General features: G+C 46.4%; 1 protein-coding gene across 1 annotated transcript in view; it reads left to right on the top strand.

Annotated features, from left to right (window-relative positions):
* PPM1H (protein phosphatase, Mg2+/Mn2+ dependent 1H) overlaps positions 1 to 20,807 on the top strand; it is a gene marked incomplete at its 5' end in the record, with an annotated part of 260,313 nt that overhangs the window by 113,694 nt on the left and 125,812 nt on the right. Inside the window, one exon of the mRNA XM_029955458.1 lies at positions 15,234 to 15,578. Coding sequence (XP_029811318.1) covers positions 15,234 to 15,578 — 345 coding nt within the window. The remainder of the gene's footprint in view (positions 1 to 15,233; positions 15,579 to 20,807) is intronic.

Below are 20,807 nucleotides of genomic sequence, written 5' to 3' on the forward strand. Positions count from 1 at the left end.
CTCATCAGCAGGGGAGAGGAAAGCTGATGATCTTTCTCTGTGGAGGATAGGACTGTGGGAATTCAAGGCAAATAGGAGCGGTTTGGGGCAGGGAGAGGTAAAAGGGAAATGAGAAGGGGGCACTTCAACTCTCTGCACTGAAGAGTTGCCAATTCTTTTCATTTGTTTTCTGTAAAAAGGATTCCGTCACGCCACAAAGCATTAAATGAAGGTAGCTTGTGGTTCCACAGTGGCAGTCTTTCTGGAATATTTGGCCATCATTTGGCAGTCTGCCTTCTGCAGTGATGTCAGCTATAAAAAACAGGAGGAGGAGCCTTGTATTTTTCTCATTGTATTTATGATGGTAAACTTTCCCTCCTTAGTTAAGATCCTCATCTTGTGCAAGTCAAGAAAACATAACCTTTCTCTTTATCCCCTTAGATTTTCTGAAGCAGGAGCACAGTGATTTCTCTCAAAACTCTTATCTTTTGGTTTCAGGGACAAGAACTCTTGCCAGTGACTAAGACAGGTGACTTTACAACCAGGCTGTTGTCAGTTAGAGTGACTTTGCAGTTCTCTCCTTGGTGGGGTTGCCTTCGTGAAGACCAGGTCTGTCCAAGATGTCCGTAGTGGCCGGGAGTGCAAGTCCAGCTTGGTTCCGCAACAGATTCCCCCCGCCGCTGTGGCACGTCGTAAAGCCAAAGGAAAGCAAGTGGTGCTGAGATGGAAAGTTCTCATTGTTTGACTTGTAATTTGATTTCCCCACAGCTTTAGATGGGAAGAACACTGGCAAGAGTGGTAACCCCTTGAGAATCTTTCTTCTTTCTTTTTTTAACAAGTACAGTACTCAGCAGTCCTGTGCCAGACGTGATACTGATCTTGGTCCTTTGCCCAGTATTGATTCATTTAACCTGATCATATGAATCCATGTGCTGTCGTCACCTTTATTTTACTGACGAGGAAGTTGAGGCCCAGCGATGGAAAGTATAAAGCTTGGAGTCAACCCAGGCAGCCTGAGCTCCAGTGACAGCTGTTTGACAAGTGGCAGGAAACCTCCTTGGAAAAGGCTAGAAGAAAGGAGGAATAACTCCTAACGATGTGTTCAATTTCAATATAGTTTGGCACTACATGTCTTCTCATTTCTATTATGATTTCTCTTGCGATTTAGAAGTGATTTTAGCACTCTCTCCCATCAGCTCAGAAACCGGATAACGGCTGTTAATCTGGTGAAGGACAGAACAGAAACAAAATGGTTTATCATCTTAATGTCCTGAGCATCCACTTTTTTTGCTAACTTCTAGAAAAACCATTGTTTGCATGAGACCATGGCAAGAAGAAAAAGCCTTCTGAATAATGATCTGTGTCTAAGTTTGAATCCTAGTGCACCACTTACTAGATGTTAGTCACCTCATGCAAATGAGCTGACCTCTCCATGCCTCTGTTCTATCATCTGTAGATGGGGATACTAGCTCCTACCTTACAGAGTTTGAACTAAATGACTAAAAATATGAAAAGTGTTATTGTGCCTCACATGTAGTAAGTGCTCAGTTAATATTACCTGTTGTTCTAATAGTGGACTTTGTAGCCACATTTCAATATTATTTCACATTACTTATGCTTTTACTGTAACCTAATTTAGGGGGAGGTTTTTGATGTATTAAATAATAATTTGAGAACATTCCTGAGCTAGTTTTTGAGTCTAGAATAAACGAAACACAACTTAACCCAAACTGTCACAAAGTGTATATGTCTTAGCTCTCAGAAATTAATATTTATTTAGTAGTGTTTATAAAATGGGACAGAATGCAAAAAATAAAATGGGACAGAACCATAGCAAGTGTTGGTGAGGATGTGAACTAAAAAGAACTCCGTGTGCAGCTGGTGGGAATGCAAACTGGTGCAGCCACTGTGGAAAACAGTATAGAGGCTCCTCAAAAAAATAAAAATAGAATTCCCATATGATCCAGTAATTCTACTATTGGGTATTTACCCGAAGAAAATGAAATCATGAATTCGAAAAAATACATGCTCTCCTGTGTTTATTGCAGTGTCTTTACAATAGCCAGGAAAGGAAGGCAGCCCACGCCTCCATGGATAGGTGAGTGGATAAAGAAGAGCTGGTCTATGTATACAAGCGAATACTACTGAGCCATGAGAAAGAATGAGAGCTTGACACTTGCAACAGCATGGACGGACCTTGATGGTATAACGTTAAGTGAAATAAGTCAGAGCAAGACAAATACCATATGATTTCACTCATGTGTGGAATTTAAGAAACAAAACAAATGAACAAACAACAAAGAGACTGGAAAAAAAAAGACTCAAGTACAGAGAATAAACTTGGAGTTCTACCAGAGAGGAGGTGGATGGGGAGAATGGGTGAAATAAAGAGGATTAAAAGTACACTTATCTTGATGAGCACTGCGTATTGTGTAGAATTGTTTAATCATTATATTCTACATCAGCAACAAGTATAACACTGTTAATTATACTTGAATAAAGAATTTTTAATGAAATATTCTTAAAATAAAACTTTCATAGAAGGACTAACTTGCCATCCAGAAACAAAAGCCAAACTTCCTAAATGTATCTTACATCTTACTGTCTCATAAAATGGAGGAATTGAAACCAAGAAATCTGCATTTCCTATAGTCAGATCCTGAAGAGGAAGCAGCCCTCATTTCAGTATATGAAATTAAGCATTCTTTCCTTCTGGGGAACAAACATCTTAATAATTTAGTCAGAACGAGGTATGGTAAGAAACCCAGCATGCTGCAGGGGCATGATGCCAAGCTCACAGCAGTGGAGGCTGGGCCCTAGCAATGACTTTCATGAAGTTTGTCACGTTTCCTGCACGTGCTTGGTCATTCTCTTTCTCTTTGCTGTGTTACCCTGAGGATCAGAACTAGAGACTTCTGTCAAGCACTGTGGATGAAATGCCTCAAACACATCCTTTAGACTCTGAATTATCATCTTCATTGTGATACCTTGAAAACTGGTCAGAAACTATGGATGTCAAGCTGCATATTAGCTTAGAGTGGGGAAGGAGAAGAACTCTGCCCAACAGGAGAGAGTCACCCTCCTTTGGCAGGGAGAATGGAGGGAGGCAGGAACATCTTGTGCTCATATTAAGCCTTTTGTAAAATCAGCCATGGGATTTAACTCAAAGTGGGATTTCCACCTTTGTGGTACTCACTTCCTGTTGTTCATATGTTCATATGTTTGGTGTAGGGAAGGGAAGACTCGTGTCAAATGAGCAGAGTTACTTTTATCTTCAGGGAAGACAGCTAAAAGGGGACACCACTTGTTTCCGTTGAAAACTATTTCTAGAGTAGCAATCTCCAAACCATCAGTTAAAGACAGTTTTTTGAGGGGCGCCTGGGTGGCTCAGTCTGTTAAGCATCTGACTTCAGCTCGGTTCATAATCTCACAGTTTGTGAGTTCAAACCCTAGGTGAGGATCTGTGCTGACAGCTCCAAACCTGCTTCAGATTCTCTCTCCCTCTCTGCCTTTCCCCTGCTTATGTGTGCATACACGCACATGCTCTCTCTCGAAAATAAAAAAAAAAACATTTTATAAAATTATTTTAGGGATGCCTGGGTGGCTCAGTCAGTTAACTGTCCGACTTCGGCTGAGGTCATGATCTCACTGTTCGTAGGTTTGAGCCCCGCGTCAGGCTCTGTGCTGATAGCACTGAGCTTGGAGCCTGCTTCGGATTCTCTCTCTCTGCCCCTCTCTCACTCACAGTCTGTCTCTCTCTCAAAAATAAATAAAACATTTAAAAGTTAAAAAAATTATTTTAAAAAATGCCAATTTCTTGAGTATGTATCCCCAACATATTTGTTCATTTAATGTAGGTAACTATACTGCTATATATCCATACATTTATTTAGTAATTATAGAAATATATTAAATTAAAAATAATTTAAAGACAATAAAGATGAAAAGGCAGTATTTTAAAATAACAACAGCTGCCAGGCGTGGGGTTTTTATTAAATGCCAGGCGTTGCTGTATTTTTCCCGTGGCAACTCGTTTATTGTCCTGCTAAGAGCAAAGACTTCATGTCCCCATCAGCTAATATCTCAAGGCAGAATTCATCATTAACAATAACAAGTAGAATTCCGTATTTCATCTGTCTCTTTGAGCATGTCAGATACTTTTGATTAGAATGACTATTACTGTTGTCAAATATGACGAGATTATCATGACTTGGAGTAAGATGTTCTTATTTGTCACCTTTTCTATCAATTTCTATGCAGAAATTTTTTTTTTAAAAACCTGTTGTCCACTTGGCGAGGGATGATTTAGTTAAAAACCTAGTCATATAATTCAGGACACCACTTGGTTGGGGGCACACGTATCAAGCAGTGAGTCACAGTATGCCAAAGCCGGTGTATGGGTGAGGGCACCAGTGCTCCACGCTGGGCGCGGAGCCGTCTGACGTCCACACCACGTGAGGGCGCCGGTGGCAGGCTCTTGGAGAAACACTAGCAAAGCTTCCTTTCTTCTCCAGCTTTGGGAGAAAACGCAGGAAAGGATTTGTCATTTCCCTCGTACGTGCCTACGTGCCGGCTGAGCGTCTCTCAACTCCCGCTAGGCTTTGCGTGCTCTGCCGTGGAGGGGGCGAGAAAGCTTTGCACCTGGTGGAGCCCCGTGCAGGGAGCAAGAGCGGAGGGGCCTGGCCTCCTCACACGGGCCCAGATGCGCAAGCCTCATTCCTTGGGTTTCTTTGGGTTTCCGCCTCCTCTCTCACCGCTTCTTTCAGGCTCCACAGGAAATGTCCGAGGTTTTGTCTAGAATCTCACCAGAAGAGGGGCTTCCCCACGGCCCCCCAGATGACTCATGAAGGCTCTTTTGCCAACGGACTCCCCAGAGTTGAGGTGCATGTGACGTGGCTCCTTATTCGATGGGGCTAACGTGTAGGCTCCTTGTTTTTGACACCTTGATTAGCTGTGCTGTCGCTACCCCTGCTGCTGAATGGTCGCAAGCTGCTTGTGTCAGAAATGAGGTCTGTGGCTGGCTCGTAGCCAAATTTCTGTTTGGAGCCATCTTCTATTTGTTGAAAGGCCCAGGGGGCCCTTCCCTGTTAGAACTCGTTAATTTATGTTCTGGCCTTCCAGATCATCAAGAAAATGGGGAAAAGGAAATAGGCCAATATTATTAAAAATCAGTTTCTACAACTTTTAAAAAAGGAGGATGTAACACTGGGCCTACTTGAGAGCAATCAGAAACTGTGAACTGTAAATTCCCGATTGGTCACCTTCTGAAATCTTCCTTTTATCTGGCTGCAGATGTATTCCTGAAAAGGGGTGGGAGAGAGAGAGAGAGAGAGAGAGAGAGAGAGTGTGTGTGTGTGTGTGTTGTAGATTATATACAAGACTTTTTCTTAAAAGTTTTTAAAGTTTATTAAAAATTTTTTTTAAATCTTTAATTTTGAGAGAGAGAGAGAGAGAGAGAGACAGAGCATGAACCAGGGAGGGGCAGAGAGAGAAAGAGAGAGAGACACACACACAGAATGTGAAGCAGGCTCCAGGCTCTGAGCTGTCAGCACAGAACCTGACATGGGGCTCGAACTCACAGACCACAAAATTATGACCTGAGCTGAAATCAGATGCTTAACTGACTGAGCCACCCAGATGCCTCTAAAGTTTATTTATTTTTTGAAAGAGAGAGCGAGCATGAGTGGGGCAGGGGCAGAGAGAGAGGGAGACAGAGGGTCCAAAGCAGGCTCTGTGCTATGAGTACCCATGCGGGGCTTGAATTCACAAACTGTGAGATCATGACCTGAGCTGAAATCCAGAGTTGACTGCCGAAGTGACTGAGTTTCCCAGGTGCCCCAAGACTTGTTTATTCTTTTTTTTTCTTTATGGGGGGGGGGTGCAGTAAATCAGAATGCTGCTGGAAACTGCTGCAGAGTTCCTCTTTTGTAAGGCATAAATAATTGCTGCCAAATTTGTCTGTGTTAAGTCAGGAAAGGACTTGATACAGCTTTTCTTAAAAAGTACATGTTTAAACTGTTCCTCTGGTACAAAAGCAAGGTAGACATTTGTCATAATATTAGTAATTTTGAAAGGTACTACGTCAAGAGCATGTTACCCTAAATTTGCAAGGGTTGATTTTTTTTTAGGTGTAGAATCTTGATCCTGGGCTGCTGCCCAGTGCCCATTTTCTGATAGTAGCAGAGATTAATGGAGGGCCACTTGTCAGAAGCTTTGGTAATTGGCTGATGGCCCAGGATGTGTATGCAATTACTAATAAGCAACAAAATAAAATAGTGCTGAAGTGCTAAATGCTACGGAGTAACAGAAGCCAGGAGATAATAACACAAAGTTGTATGTACTAGGAAATTGGAAAGATCCCTTAATTTGGACTTTAAAGGCATTACCACATAGCAGAAGAGTTACTTAAGTGTGTCCTGGTTAACTCATTGGTAAAATGGGATAACAAGCCCATTTTATGGGGGTATGGTAGAGAGTAACCATGGGAGGGAATCATTAGGGGTCCGTAGAACTTGGGCTTCTCTTAGGGGGAGTGATGTAAGAAGAATAGAAGGAACAGAAGCTGATGAGCACTCCATCTGGCAGAGTTGAGAGTAAGGAGCTAAGTTGTACGGCTGGTCCCCCTGGTTACGGGGACCCTGCCTGCTCCCTGCCTGCTCCCTGTCCCTCCCCGCTCTCCCCGGCCATTTGACAGTGCCAAGTAGTCACTATTCTGGTTTTGTTTGTTTGCTCTTTTATATGCTGGACACTGATATACATTTTAATATTTTAAAAATTATATGAGGGCACCTGGGTAACTCAGTTAAGTGTCCAACTCTAGCTCAGGGCATAATCTCACAGTCTGTGAGTTCGAGCCCTATGTCAGCTCTGTGCTGATGACTCAGAGCCTGGAACCTGCTTGAGATTCTTTGTCTCTCTCTCTAGCTGCCCCTTCCCTGCACACACTCTGACTTTCTCTCTCTCTCTCTCTCTCTCTCCCTCTCTCTCTCTCTCTCTCTCTCTCTCTCTCTCAAAAATAAATGTTAAAAAGATTATATGTACAATTAACCTTTGGTGTGTAGTTGATGAATTTCAACATATGCAGAGATTTCAGATAAGCATCACCACAATCCGGGTACAAAATTCCCATCACTACAGATTACTTTCTCATGTTATTTCTTTATAGTCCTACTCTTTCCCCCCTTGTATACCCTGTGACTGTCTGCACATTTAATACATATTACCCACTCTTGTGGCACCATGCCCTTCCCCTTTCTAGCACACTTGTGATTACCTGGTCACCTTCTAGACTGTTAGCTTCAAAAGTTAGGGGACCGTGGGTTTTCTTCTGTTCTACTTCCTCAGTGCCCAGTGTAAGCCTGGCACCTAGGAGAGGAGACTCTGAGACATGTATTAAATGAATGAATCCTTACTGTGTTCTAGTTTCTTCTTGTTTTTGAAATAAAGAAACTGACGAGAGGAATTAAGAAATGTGCCCAAGATCACAGAGTAGTAAATTCCCAAACCCAGGTTTGTCTTGATTTAAAGGCCGCACTCTTTCTGTGCTAAAACATATCACAAGAGATAGGATTTGTTTGTATTAACTTGTTTGAAAGTACATGTAAATCATTCAGCTTTTGAAATAATCCTGGTGGGGTGCCTGGGTGGCTCAATCAGTTAAGCGTCTGACTTTGGCTCAGGTCATTATCTCACAGTTTGTGAGTTCGAGCCCTGCATCAGGTCTGTGCTGACAGCTCAGAGCCTGGAGCCTGCTTTGGATTCTGTGTCTCCCTCTGTCTGTGCCTCTCCCCTGCTCGTGCTCTCAAAAATAAACATTAAAAAAATTAAAAAAATAACCCAGTAACTTTAAAAAAAAAAAAACCCAAAACAGTCATGGTTCATTGGTATAGTGAGTCACCTTTGGACTCTTAGATAATATAAAACCCGAAACCCAGTGTATGTACCATACAAATTCAAAATGTTCTTTTCTGAGTTGATACCACACTGGAGAGGTATTCCTTCCTTCTAAAGTGACTCACCGTGTGGGGTCGGTGGTGCATTTGGCCGTGGGAGGGTGAGTGTGTGTGGTGGTAGTGGTGGGGTGGGTGCAGAGGGTGTTGGGAGGAACTGTGGCCTTGCCTTCCCTTCGTCTTCTGGCACCTCTGCTTGAGCACACAACTGTCCGTGCTCCCACCAGCATGCCAACTAGCAGGAGTGGATCGTACCTCCCAGCAAGGCGCAGGAGAAGGTGTGTGGTTGGTGACAATTCAGCCCTCTGGGGAGAGGAATACAGTGTGTTTGTTTCTTTGTTTTTAATCTTCCTTTGGGGGTAAAAAGCCTCCATAGCTTAGAAGAGGATAAGGTGCATGTGTGTTTCAACCTGGTCCTATAGGGCCACGAGGCTCAGCAAGTCAGGTACTGCCAGAGAGAGCAGTGTCGTTTCCCTTTGGTTTCCTTGGCTCACCTGTGAGATGCTCAGGGCCCAAGGTCTAGGCTATCTAGATCAGGACCACTGACCAGGAGCAAGGGAGGGCACTGGAGAGGGAGTAGCAACTAGATCGTGGGAGGCCCATAAGCCATGTGAGCCTCTAGGAGACCCAGGGCAGCGGGAAGTCACTGAAGGTTCCATTCTGCCCAGCAATGAAACAGAGATGTATTTGCAATTAAATTGAAGATTTTGAGACACTTTACAAGCATGGTGTTCACACTGGTGTGATCTTGCAGACCTCTCCTGTAGGTTCACCCCTGACATTCATGTAGGCCCTTGATGCTGGTGTGACGTTTAGGAATGGTTCTCTCCTCCAGCTTCTCAGATCTGGTTTTATGCATCAAACCGTACCTTCCTACCTGATGGCATTGTTTTGAATCAGGGAGAAGGGGGTCCTTGTATCCTTTTCACAATAAATGCATGGCACCTCCCGTTTGATCCTGCCGCTTTCAAAAGTAGATCTGCATTCTCTGTTATGATCTTGATTCCATTTCAAACACCACACAGCCCATTCCAGCCTCATACTGATCTTTGAAATGTCTTGTGAATCATTAATCTCCTCTCCAGGCCCATCCATTCCCTCTTCGCCTCAGGACAGTTTTCTGTGAGCCCGTTTAATTCTAGCACTTTGGTCCTGCAGTGCATTGTAGAATGCCATGGGGTTGGCACTCCTTAAGCCCACTGTCACCTTGCTCTTAGTACAGAGGCATTGCAGATTGAAGCTCCTTGGTGCACCTTGACCCCAGAGTCTCCCCCCAACTTGACCTAGCCCTCACGGTCAGTCTTAATCAGGCCACTTGTCCACATGGGCCACATAGAGTCCCCTTTTCACCTGCATTCCTAACCATTGCTCCCTTTTTCCAGAATCTTCTTTCAGCTTATCACTGCCCAAGCAGGTGACCAGACAGACGTGCACAGTTTGATGATTGCTGCGGTAGAGGTGGGCTCAGGGTGCAGTGGGAGCTTCCGGCAGGAGGAAATACTTAAGATGAGGACTAAGAGGTGGGGGGTCAGGCAAAGGATGGGGTGGGGGTACTCCCTTTCCAGTGCCCTCTCTTGCTCCTTGTTGGTGGTCCTGAGGTCGGCAGCCTAGATCCAAGGCCCTGGGAATCTCACAGGTGCGCCAAGGAAACCACTGTGGTTTGTGATCAGATGCTGTGGCTTGGTGGGTGGGATCTGGAGCGACAGAACAGGAAGGGAGAGATCGCATCAGAGATGAACTCCCGGGCATTCTTAGAACTCTGGAGCTAGCCCCTGGAGGAGGTTAGGCCTAAGAAATAAGGTCAGATGTTGTGTTTTAGGAAAAAAAATCACTCTGGTTACAGCTCAGGTTGCAGAGGGTAGAAGAAGATCTGAGTGGTGGGTGTTGGTTAGGGCCAGGGTGGGGGGCAGCGTGTGCATGGGGCGTTCAGCTTAGCTCGGGGTTGATGGCGCAGAGCCTGGGTCTGTTCCCAGCCGCTTCCCTTCACAGGTGGGAACTTCAAACAGTTACACTCTCTGTCCCTCCCTTTCCCCTCTCTGTAAGATGAGAACACTAAGCACACCTCCTAGAGTGGCTCCTCCTAGGATGGACTGTGGTAGGATGAGGTGAGCTGGAGCATTTAGAATACCGCCTGCTGCGTCAGGTTTGTTAGGAGATGGGAAGGGTGCTCTCGTCCTTAACTCGATGTTTCCGGGACTCTGTGATCTCTGAGGCTTTCAGAGCTGTGGGGAGGGCCCGCTTCGTAGTTGTAGTTTCCCAAATAAAATATTGCTTGCTCTAAGTTTCCTGCCATAGAAGGATGCTGAAGATCTTGAAATCTCTTGATGAACTTGGTTTTACCTAGTTTGAAGGCTTTCAAAAATGGTTTTTAAAAAATGTTTATTTGTGAGAGAGAGAGCGAACATGAGCAGAGAAGGGGAAGAGAAGGAGAGAGAGGGACAGAGGATCTGAAGCAGGCTCTACACTGACAGCAGCCAGCCTGATGCGGGGCTCGAACTCATGAGCCAGAGTTGTCTGCTTAACCAGCTGAGCCACCCACACACCTCTCAAAGACGATTTTAAACAGTTGAAGCCTTTTGTCTTTTGTAAAAACCTTGATGTTTATAACATAAATCTGTGCTCCTCTGGTTAAATTATAATAGAGGACTAATCATTTAAGCACCGACTGAACTTCCTCTTCCCTAAGATCCCACTTCAGAGCCAAGAAACACAGTTTAGATGGTGCAGGTCTGGTCAGTTCAGGGAGATGTAACTCATCCAAGGTCACACGGAGACCTGATGACAGGTGTGACACTAGGATGAGGGTTTCCTCACTGTTAGTGGCCCCGGCTCTGTTAGACCAGAGGTCCTCAGTTCCGGGCACTCTTCAGAATCCCCTGGAGAGCTTTTTAAAAGCTCAGAGGTAGGGCCCGCCTTCAGAGATGCTGGGGCGGCAGGGGCTGGGATGGGGAGAGGGGAGGTAGTCCATGCATCAGGGGCTGGATTTATTCAGTCTTTAGTAAGAACAAACTTCCTTTGTGGAAAAATTATATCTTATAAGTTTTAGCTGTGAAAGTTACTAATTGCATTTGGAAAATTAGCTGTATCAGAGTTTCTAGAACTCCTGCGCAAAGGTGTTCTCAGAAGCAGGGTGTCGAGCCTGGTAGGCCCTGCTGAAGAGGTCCCCGAATCAGGGTTCCTCCTGACTGCTCCAAAGTTGCCCGGTTGTTGCTGCAATGCCTTCAAAATGCTTTGCCTTGGTGAAGGAAATGGCTGGATTACTTGTCAGAAAAATTTCACAGTTGCTTTTCTTAAAAAAATGTAGTAGTGTTGGGGCACCTGTGTGGCTCAGTCGGTTAAGTGTCCGACTTCGGCTCAGGTCATGATCTCGCGGTTCATGGGATCAAGACCTGCATCAGGCTCTTTGCTGACAGCTTGGAGCCTGGAGCCTGCTTCAGATTGTGTCTCCTCCTCTCTCTGCCCCTTCCCTGCTTATGCTGGCTCTCAATCTCTGAAAAACAAATATTAAAAAAGAGAGTAGTGGCCTTGTTATTTCATGAGGTTTGATCTTCTTTGATTCAAATCATGACGCTAGAAACCTGATATGTTGGGTGTAACAGAAGCTGTACCCGGACATTGACAGGATTGTTCCTATTCCGTCCCTCCTTGGCTCCAGCCGCAGCTTCCTCAGAAGTGTGCGCTGAGTTTCCATTTGAACCGGGTGCAGAAGGACTGTGTGTGCGTGGATTTCCCAGGCAGCCTTGGACCTTTGGTGACTTAGATGGGATAAGCAAGAAATCCTTTTCTTTTGCCACTTTTCCCTAGTAGTGAGGATGTAATATGGCAATATGTACTTTGCAAATGACGAGAGCTTGTGGGGAGATTAATAACTGCTATCATTGCACAAAGTAACAACAGGCATAAACAACAATCCGGGAGGTGTGGAACAACCGTGCATTATTTCTCTTGGTGACCGATCAGAGGAACCGCCCCCCTCACTGTGCCTGTTGCCTTGCATTCATACCAAGAGGAAATGCTACATTTCCGAGGCTTGTGAAAATAGAGATTCATAGTCTGACTCCATTCTAGACTCAGATGCCCTAAATGAAGAACACTTTCCAAGGGGGTCAGTTTTATTTATGGTAGAGAGCCACCTCTACCTACTTCTAGTTCTGAGAGAGAGAGAGAGAGAGAGAGAGAGAGAGAGAGAGAATGTGTGTCTATGTATACACGTTTTCCTTATCTCACACTCCTCCTTCCTGCCACCCATGCCCCAGGATACTAGATAAACACACACATCCTCTCATCTCCATGTCTCCAGCTCTTGTTACAGAAACTAGAAACAGTGGCTTATCAAAATGTCACGAGGTCCACATGACCAGAGCCCAGGTGCAGGCTGCTGAGGGCTTGTGCACCATTCCAAGCGAAACCCCAAGGGCTTGGGCTCCTTCAGACTTCTGGTCCCACCACACTGAGCTACAGCTTTCAGCCATTTTTGCTAGAGGCTTACTCTACCTCCCGGCGTTGCTTCCGTGACCCAGGCAGGAGGAAAGGGGGAAGGATGAGGCAAAAGGTCAGGCCACGTGAGCCTCCCTTTTATCAGGAGAATAACAGCTTTCCCGGAAGCCCCACCCAGGAGGCTTGTACTTGCAGTTCCCTGAAGAGCACAGGGTCATGTGAGCACATCGAGCTGCAAGGGAGTCAGGGCTGCTGGGGAGCCGTGGCAGATAGGCCGCCGCCCCAGCCAGAACCCGCAGTGGGGAAGAAGGGAGAGTAGACGCTGGTGAGCATGTACCAGAGGCGGCCGCGTGACCTCAGCCTCGGTGTTGTCATCAGCTGGCCGCATGTCACCTCTCACTCCATCCACGTGCTTCTTGGCCTGTCCTTAGGCCCAGCTGCTTCCCCTGCTCCCCCAGTTCACATGGATCTGCACTTCTTGACTGTTGTACTTCTTCAGTTAGCAGAGGCGCTGGACTCTTCTAGGGAAGCTTCTCAAGTCAGTGTAGAACAGAAGCTGTGAAAATGGCTTCCCCATTACCTACCATACTGTTCAGGTAGCAATAGCAGTGACACGTGAGTGAGATGTGTACAGAGCTGCTCACTTGGCGTAAGTCACCGTGTAACCTTGTGAAATCCCCATCCCTGTAGATAGCTATCCCCTGCCCTTTACTTACTAGTCACCCGTGGCCCAAGGATGGTGCATCAGGGATGGAGTGACACAGCCAGTGACCCTGCTCCACCTCCCACTCCCACTGACTGGCATTGAAGATGCCATGAGGACTCCGATCCTTGAACCTGACATCCTTGTTCTTTCTACTGCCCTCTAGGTGGGAGTGCTTGTTCCTCTGTTGTGTGGTGCTTTTAGTCATTCATGAGTTGTTACTGCCTGAATGTGAATGCCTTTTGAGGGTGTTCTTCACCTTCTAGCTGACCTCCTCACTTTCACTCTCCTAATGCTCACAGCATAGCTTGAGTGATCTATTAGAAACATAAATCAGATATGACATCTCCAGCTCAGTCAATGGCTTTTTGTTACTCTTAGGCTAAAGCCAAGTTCCTTTGTATGTTCTGGAAGGACTGCGTGGTCTGGCTGCCACATCCCTCTCTGGCCTCATCTTCCCCTGCACCCCGCCCCTTCCTCTTCACTCTGTTCAGCCACGTGGCCATAATTCAGTCTCCTCTCACTCATCATGCACCTTCCTACCACAGGGACTTGGCACCTGCTGTTTCTACTGCCTGGTGGTCTCTCCTCTCCCCTCGTTATCTTGTGAACTTCCAAACAGCTCTTAGCCCAGCCCTCATGTCCCCAGGAAGCCTGCTCCAAAGTGCCCCTCTCTAAGCTGGCCTCATGGCACCAGGAACCTCTCCCTGTAGCCCTGACCAGAATTGTGATCTTAATGTTTGTGTGATTATTTGATCAGTATCTGTCTTCTCCACTGGATTATGAAGTTCAGACCATGTCTGATATCTCTTTCAGCCAATCTTTTTATCCCCAATATCCACTTTGTGCCTGTCACATAGGGAGCACTCAGTGTTTGTTGACTAAAAAGCAACTATTTTATCTCAGCACATGACACAGAATTGAATGAAAGCAAAATTTAAAGGGCACACATGGAGTAATGGCATATGTCACCATAACTCTGCAGTGTCTTCTAGCGTCGTTCGAGGATAGACCAGAAGAACTTTACTGAATGGATTCAACTAGAAAAATATTCAGTATTTATTGCTGTGGTACAGATAAGCTTAGTAGTCAGAAGCGGAAATTATATGCACCCTACCTGTTTTATTACCTATGTATCTTAGCTATTTAATGAATTAATGTAAGCTCTTATTTTTCTATAAGATTTTTTTAAAGTTTATTTTGAGAGAGACAGAATGAGTAGGGGAGGAACGGGGGGGGGGGGGGGGGGGGGGGGGGGGGGGGAGAGAGAGAGAATCCCAAGCAGACTCCATGTTGTCAGTGCAGAGCCCAATATGGGACTTGAACTCAGGAGCTATGAGATCACGACCTGAGCCGAAACCAAGAGGCCACTGCTTAATTGACTGATCTTACAGTTGAGATCTTAGGTACATGTAATTCAAACATGCTTCTTAAAAACGTTTATCTGAAATAGTCTAGAAATAACTCAAACAAAATCCATGGTAGATGAGGGATCATGGGAACGCATAGCTTCAGGGTATGAAGAGGAAACAAAGATGCTGTGTACCAGCTGGGAAACTGAGGGAGGCAGGAAATAAGGAGATTTGAATTGGCTGCATCTTAGACTCAGTGTCTAAGGAAAAACATGTTCTAAAAATATAGAATGTAGACCAAAGAAGATGGGGCAAAATTAGCTGAGAGTGAAAAGGCTCTAAAGGGGAAAAGCAGGTCTACTTATTTCCCCTGGAAGAACCTACAAAAGGATATTTAACTTTCTCTAGAGACTCCAGGCCATCCATGCCAGGGTTGCGCTGAGGTTGCAGAAGGGAGGTGAGGCCTACGTGTTAGAGCTGGACTCCTAAAGACTTACCTCTTGGCCTGGAGTTCTAGCTCAGACACCTGCGCATCAGATCAGGTGGCTCTAGCCCCAGAGTGCTGACAGCTTGCATGGGAGTCTGGGCTTCTCCCTGAGGCAGAGAGGCAGGGACCCCTTTACCCCTCGGGTGGGTAACAGCAGCGACAAGTCTGGGAACACTTCCCTGAGCCTTGTTGCCACGTTTGGCCTCCCCACCATTGGCCAACCAAAAACAGACGGGATGCGCTGAAGGCTGGGCCTTGCTGTGCCAGTGTGACCCTCGGACGGTGGCCACTGCGGGTTCTCACTCCCTGTCACCTCCCTCTCCCAGGAATCAGAAGGCGTCTCCTGTCACTACTGGTCGCTGTTTGACGGTCACGCGGGGTCCGGGGCTGCCGTGGTGGCCTCCCGCCTGCTGCAGCACCACATCACGGAGCAGCTGCAGGACATCGTGGAGATCCTGAAGAACTCGGCCGTCCTGCCGCCCACCTGCCTGGGGGAGGAGCCCGAGACCACGCCCGCCAACAGCCGGACTCTGACCCGCGCAGCCTCGCTCCGCAGCGGCGTGGGGGCCCCAGGCTCCCCCAGCACCCCCCCGACGCGCTTCTTCACCGAGAAGAAGATTCCGCACGAGTGCCTGGTCATCGGGGCGCTGGAAAGTGCGTTCAAGGAAATGGTAGGTATCGCGGAGGGGTCGGGGGCGGTTGGGGTCTGGGGTGGAGGCCCTCACTTAAACCAAAGCCCGTTTCTTAGAAGGTTCCCTAGGACAGGTCTCTGACCTGTCCTCTTGTGGGACTCCACTTGGGTCTTCTCCGTTTGATACTCCATTGTCAGCAGAGGTTTGGCAGCAGGACAGAGTGCCTGGCATTGAGTGCTGGCAAAAATGAAAACAATGAAAGGGAGGGATAGCATATGAGCTACCGGGCTTTTTAAATGTACCTAGGATTGGGTCTCTTTCTGCAGACTCTGTGATGCCAGCTCGTGGTACAGTTCCACGTAATGGAAGTGGGAGCGTGGCTGCCTCAGTTTTACACCTGTGTAGGACTTACTGGTGTTTGGGGAGACAGCTTTTAGTGAAGTGCTCAGAAGTACGTTTCCTGTACAAATCTGATCTGAGAACTGCTGTTTAGCCATGATCGGTTCTTAATGCTTAAAAAAGATCGTACCCGCTGGAGGGGAGTCTGGGGGCCACTGTCTGAGAATTTCTTGTTTTACTGGGGAGCATGGACTGTTTGTACATTTAAATTGGAATGTCTCTGATCAAAGAATTCGGTCTCCTCCCCTCTCAGCCTCAGTCCTGAGAGCACACGCAGGGAAAGCACACAGCTGCTCTCACAGTGTCCCCTGTTGTCCCTCCGCCTGGTGGGGGACCACCCCTCTGTGGCACCCCCTTCTCTCTCTGAGCTCACTTTCTACTGAGGCGGTTATTGTAGTTTTAGAGATTTTTCTTCCCTGAGCAACAGCCTGCATGCAAGTAAAGAGCCAGGAATGTGCAAAGATGTAAGAAAGACAGGAGTAGAGCGAGTGTGCCGTGTTATCTTAAAACCCTGGAGATTAAAAAGTGACGGCCAGCTGTTCAGTGAGGCAGGGAGAGGTTAGGAGCACCCCCGCCGAATGGAGTGCGACCCAGCACAGGGTCCGGGATCGGGCTGTGTGCTGAGGAGAGGAGATGTGTAAATGATGGTGAACAGCGCCGCCATGCAGAATGCTTCTTACCTGCACACCTCACTTTGCACCCTGCCCTCACTTTAACCCATCCCTTCCTTGGTCAGCGTGCGGCTCTCCTTGTCACGTGGATGTTTACCCTCGATGAGCACGTGGCTTAAAGTGCATCTCTCAGGAGTGTCAGGTAGCCCTCAATCCCAAGAAAATCATCAGGGAACTGGGAAAGATTATTTAGGGAAAAAAGAATCAAGGTAGTAAAATTGACTTCTGCACAGGCTCTGTGGCATATCTCCCTCGCCAGCTGTCACAGAAGCTCTGATGGGAATGTGTTTCTAGACACCGATGTTCAGAACGCTAAATATCTCATTGAGGTAAAAAAATGTGACAGGCTATTCTCTTCATGGAGAAAAAAATCAGCTTACATGACAGAAGTGAAAAACTACAGAAACTTAGGGTTTTTCATTTCCTTCTGTAATTGCTTATGCCATGGGGCATCTCTTACTTGGAACTGCTGTATTCTCAGTTCTATCCACTAGAGGCCAATGTCACCTTGAGGCGGCCTCCTCAGTGGTCTCCCGCTGTTCCCGCCTATTCCGGCCCCAGAGGGACTAGCAACCACAATGCTTGAAATGAGGAGCTCACTCAGAATACTTAGTCCAGGGCCTCACTTTTGTCTTTTAAATTTTTCCTGCTTTCAACTAGCCAGTATATTACCTGCAGTTTTTACCTTGGAAACTTAGTTGCCAGCAAAAAGATCATTTCACTTTCCCATGTGTAACTCATTCAGTCAATAAATGTTTGATCAGGACTAACTCGATGCGAAGCCTAGCTGGGAAAAGAGAACTGAACGAACTAGGCAAAGACAAGCGTTAGATGAGTAAAATATGAGTGGGGGGAGGGCCTTGAGTGGAGAAACGCAGGCTGAGGTAGGAGCCTGGTCAAGAGATGAAGCGAAGGGGTTTCTTGGGGTTCCTTCGGGAAGTAATGCTGGGGATGGGGATGAGAAGGAGTGATGCAGGTAAGACAGCAGGAGGCTGGTTCCGTGGAAGCGACATCAGAGAACCCTCCTGGGCCTGAGGCAGCGAGCTGATGTCGAGGGTAGGCATGGTGGACGGAAGGTGAGTTGGGGAGGCGGTCTGGAACCTACCTGTGGATGACCTGGTGGGCCGGGTTATGAATTTCTGGATGTAAGCATATCTGCTTTTCGGTTCCTCCCAGCGTGCCACCTCCTCTTCACCCCTCAGCGTTTGCCAGATTGTCTCTCTAGTCACGAGTGTACCGCAGGCCTACCCGGACTTTGCCCTGCATGCTTGGCCTATTACATAAGGAGACTCATCGTTCCTTGGTTCGCAGGGTGCTTGGTAGGCTCGCCCTACCTTCTGTTCTGCTAGCGACTGAGCCAGACGGTGCCCGTTGGCCCAGAATAATTAATATACTGTCCCCTTTTGGTCTCAGAGTGTCCCTGCTTGGATGATGTCTTATGTTACCCTAATTACACAGAGATGCTCTTCTTTTTTCTTTGCTTCCTCAGGGACTCTAGGAAAAATCAACTCAAGTGTCATAGAAATGTGCCTGGCTTAAACATTAAGTTACTTGAGGTGAACTTCACAACTCACAACACAGAAATTAGACAGTGTACCTTCAACTGAACGGCCTGGAAGGCCTTCGCCAACTCATATCAACTGTTCGTTCCTTCGTCCTTTTTTCAGTATCACATTGTTAATGTTTTATTTATTTGTTCACTTATTTTTTGTTTGTGAGAGAGAGGCAGAGAGAGAGGGAGACTGAGAGTCCCAAGCAGGCTCTGGGCTGTCAGTGCAGAGCCCGACACGGGGCCACCTCACAATCCGTGAGATCGTGACCTGAGCTGAACTCACGAGTCAGACACTTAACTGACTGAGCCACCAGGCGCCCCTCGATAGGATATTTTTGAGAGTCAGTGTTTGAAGGCAAACTGTGGTTTTTTGAAGTGCCTAACATGTGGCTGATTTCCTTCTCTTATTGGCCTGGCCTTGGCAGATTCTCTGCTGGCCTTGTGGAGTGGGGCACCTTGGGAGTTTCCCCACCATTCCTAAACTTTCTCCTCACAGTAGCCAGCCACTTTCTAGCTTTCCTGTTTCTCCATATTCTTTAGATATTGCAGGTTCTGTGCTGCTCTGATCCTCTGTAATAGAAAAAGCCCGTATTAAATAAGATTCAATTCTTTCAGCTTTGCGGCTCTCTGACTTTCCTCACACTTTTCATCTCTAAAAATTCCCGAAGCCCAGCATCTCAGCCTCACATTTGCTTACTATGATATCTTTGCAGCTACCCTTCCTGAGACTCAGAAGTAACTTGCAATATCTTTATAGGCAAAGCTTGCCTTTCACGTGGAGTTTTACTTTATTTACAGCAGCTTGGCAACATAAAATCAAAGACCTTTGGTCTTTTTCTCTCTCTCTGCAATGTCCTTCTCAATCACTAGTATTTATTGAGCTTCTATTTTAGAGCTAGCATACTTCTAGACACCATGGGAGGCTAGAAATAAAAGCTTAGGTTATATGTCTGGGAGCATTTGTAGTCCCATGTTATACGCATCTAGAGATATATAATATCTCATTTATTGTGATGCTCTAAGTAACATTAAATGGGGTGGTGGCATGTTGATACCTATCTGAAAGAGAGGGTCATGTAGACGATTTACAAGCCCCAAGAAAGAATAAATAGCACTTTTCTCCAGGAAAACGCAGGCCCTCATTGCAAAATACAGACTCGTAGGAGTGAAGAGAACGCTCTGAACAAGGGGAGACGATAACAGTTTCATCAAATACCAGAAGCCTCTTTGAGGGCACTGCCTTTCCTTTCCTCTTTGATCCTCTGGTTGCCCAGCGCAGCGTGTGGCTTGTGGTGAGGGTGACCTCTGACCCCTGGCCTCTGATACTTACTGCGCTTGCCTGCTGTGGCACGTTTGCCCTTTGGCCCCCTTACTGTATCTGATCTTGGATTTTCCTTCCCGCTGAGCAGGCTGTGTAGTCCATTCTTCCTGTGTCCACTGTGGAAAATGAACCATAAAGGACCAGAATCTCAGGAACTTTCTGACTTCAGTTCTGCCACCCCACAGCACTTTATAACAATGCCTACTTGAAGAGCTGAGAGGTGCCACCGATTATGTTTAGGCTCTGACTGGGCCCAGGATGAAGGCTGTGGGTAAGATAAGGTCTTCTAGACCCTGGGGTCAGTCTTCTAGCTTCTGCGGCCTCCCCACACAGGGCTGTGTAGCCAACGTTTCAGACGCACGAGGGAAAGCACTTCCATTGTTGGGGGAGCTGCGGGAGACCATGCTCTCTGAAGAGTCACAACCACGTCAGGGTGATGAGCCTTAGCGTGCCAGCTACCGAATTTGAGTTCTGGACAAAGGCAGGAGGAATTAAAAAAACTGTCCTATTTCCTCTCCAGTGCCAGTATAGATTCCTTACCATAGTGAAGAATACTTTGGAAGTTTGGTTGTTAGGAAGGAAGAAAATGGCAATCTTTTCAGTTATAGAACTACCATACTTCCTCCTGTCACTGAGCTCATGATTGGAAACAGCACTCAGCTTGGATATACTGGTAAAAACCATATTTCACTATGGTGAAAAAGAGGATAAATGCAAAGCTTATTTATAGTTTGTAAATCCTAGTGTTTTCAAATATTAGCATGGTCATGGTAAGTTATGGACCTGCATGTCGTTCTGTGTTTATTAAGCTAGAGTTTTGTTTTGTCTTTGTGTTGGTAGAACAGGAAGTTCCTCCTAGAAAGAATGAGTATGTGATTCCACCAACAGCCAGCAGGTGGCAATATGAGGCAGTACTGTTTTTCCCTTTCCTCATTGCCTGGCTGACAGATTGGCTTGTTCCCAGAATAAACCAAAATCAGACCCAGATACTAAAACCATGCAGAATCTTATTATTTGTGACTGACACTATTAGCAGTGTGCTCAGAGCCATATTTTAACCCATCTATGGGGAGCTGCCAAGTCCTTTTGAACCTACCCAACACTCGCTCCCTTCTGTTGTCTCATATCGCTGTCCGTTTGCAACGTGAAATGGGGAGGAAACAAAGAGTGAGCCTGGAGTTGCGTCGTCCCTGGGACTTTCAAACCAGATTACAACCGTCCTAAGCAATGTAGTTTCTTTCTTGCGGTTCTTTGCTGCTGAATTCGCCTCATTTCACACATCTCTCTTATTTCCCTTCATTGCCCATACCCTTTCTTTAAAAAAA

Source organism: Suricata suricatta, chromosome 10 (genome assembly GCF_006229205.1).
Source record: "Suricata suricatta isolate VVHF042 chromosome 10, meerkat_22Aug2017_6uvM2_HiC, whole genome shotgun sequence".
Classification (NCBI taxonomy): Eukaryota; Metazoa; Chordata; class Mammalia; order Carnivora; family Herpestidae; genus Suricata; species Suricata suricatta.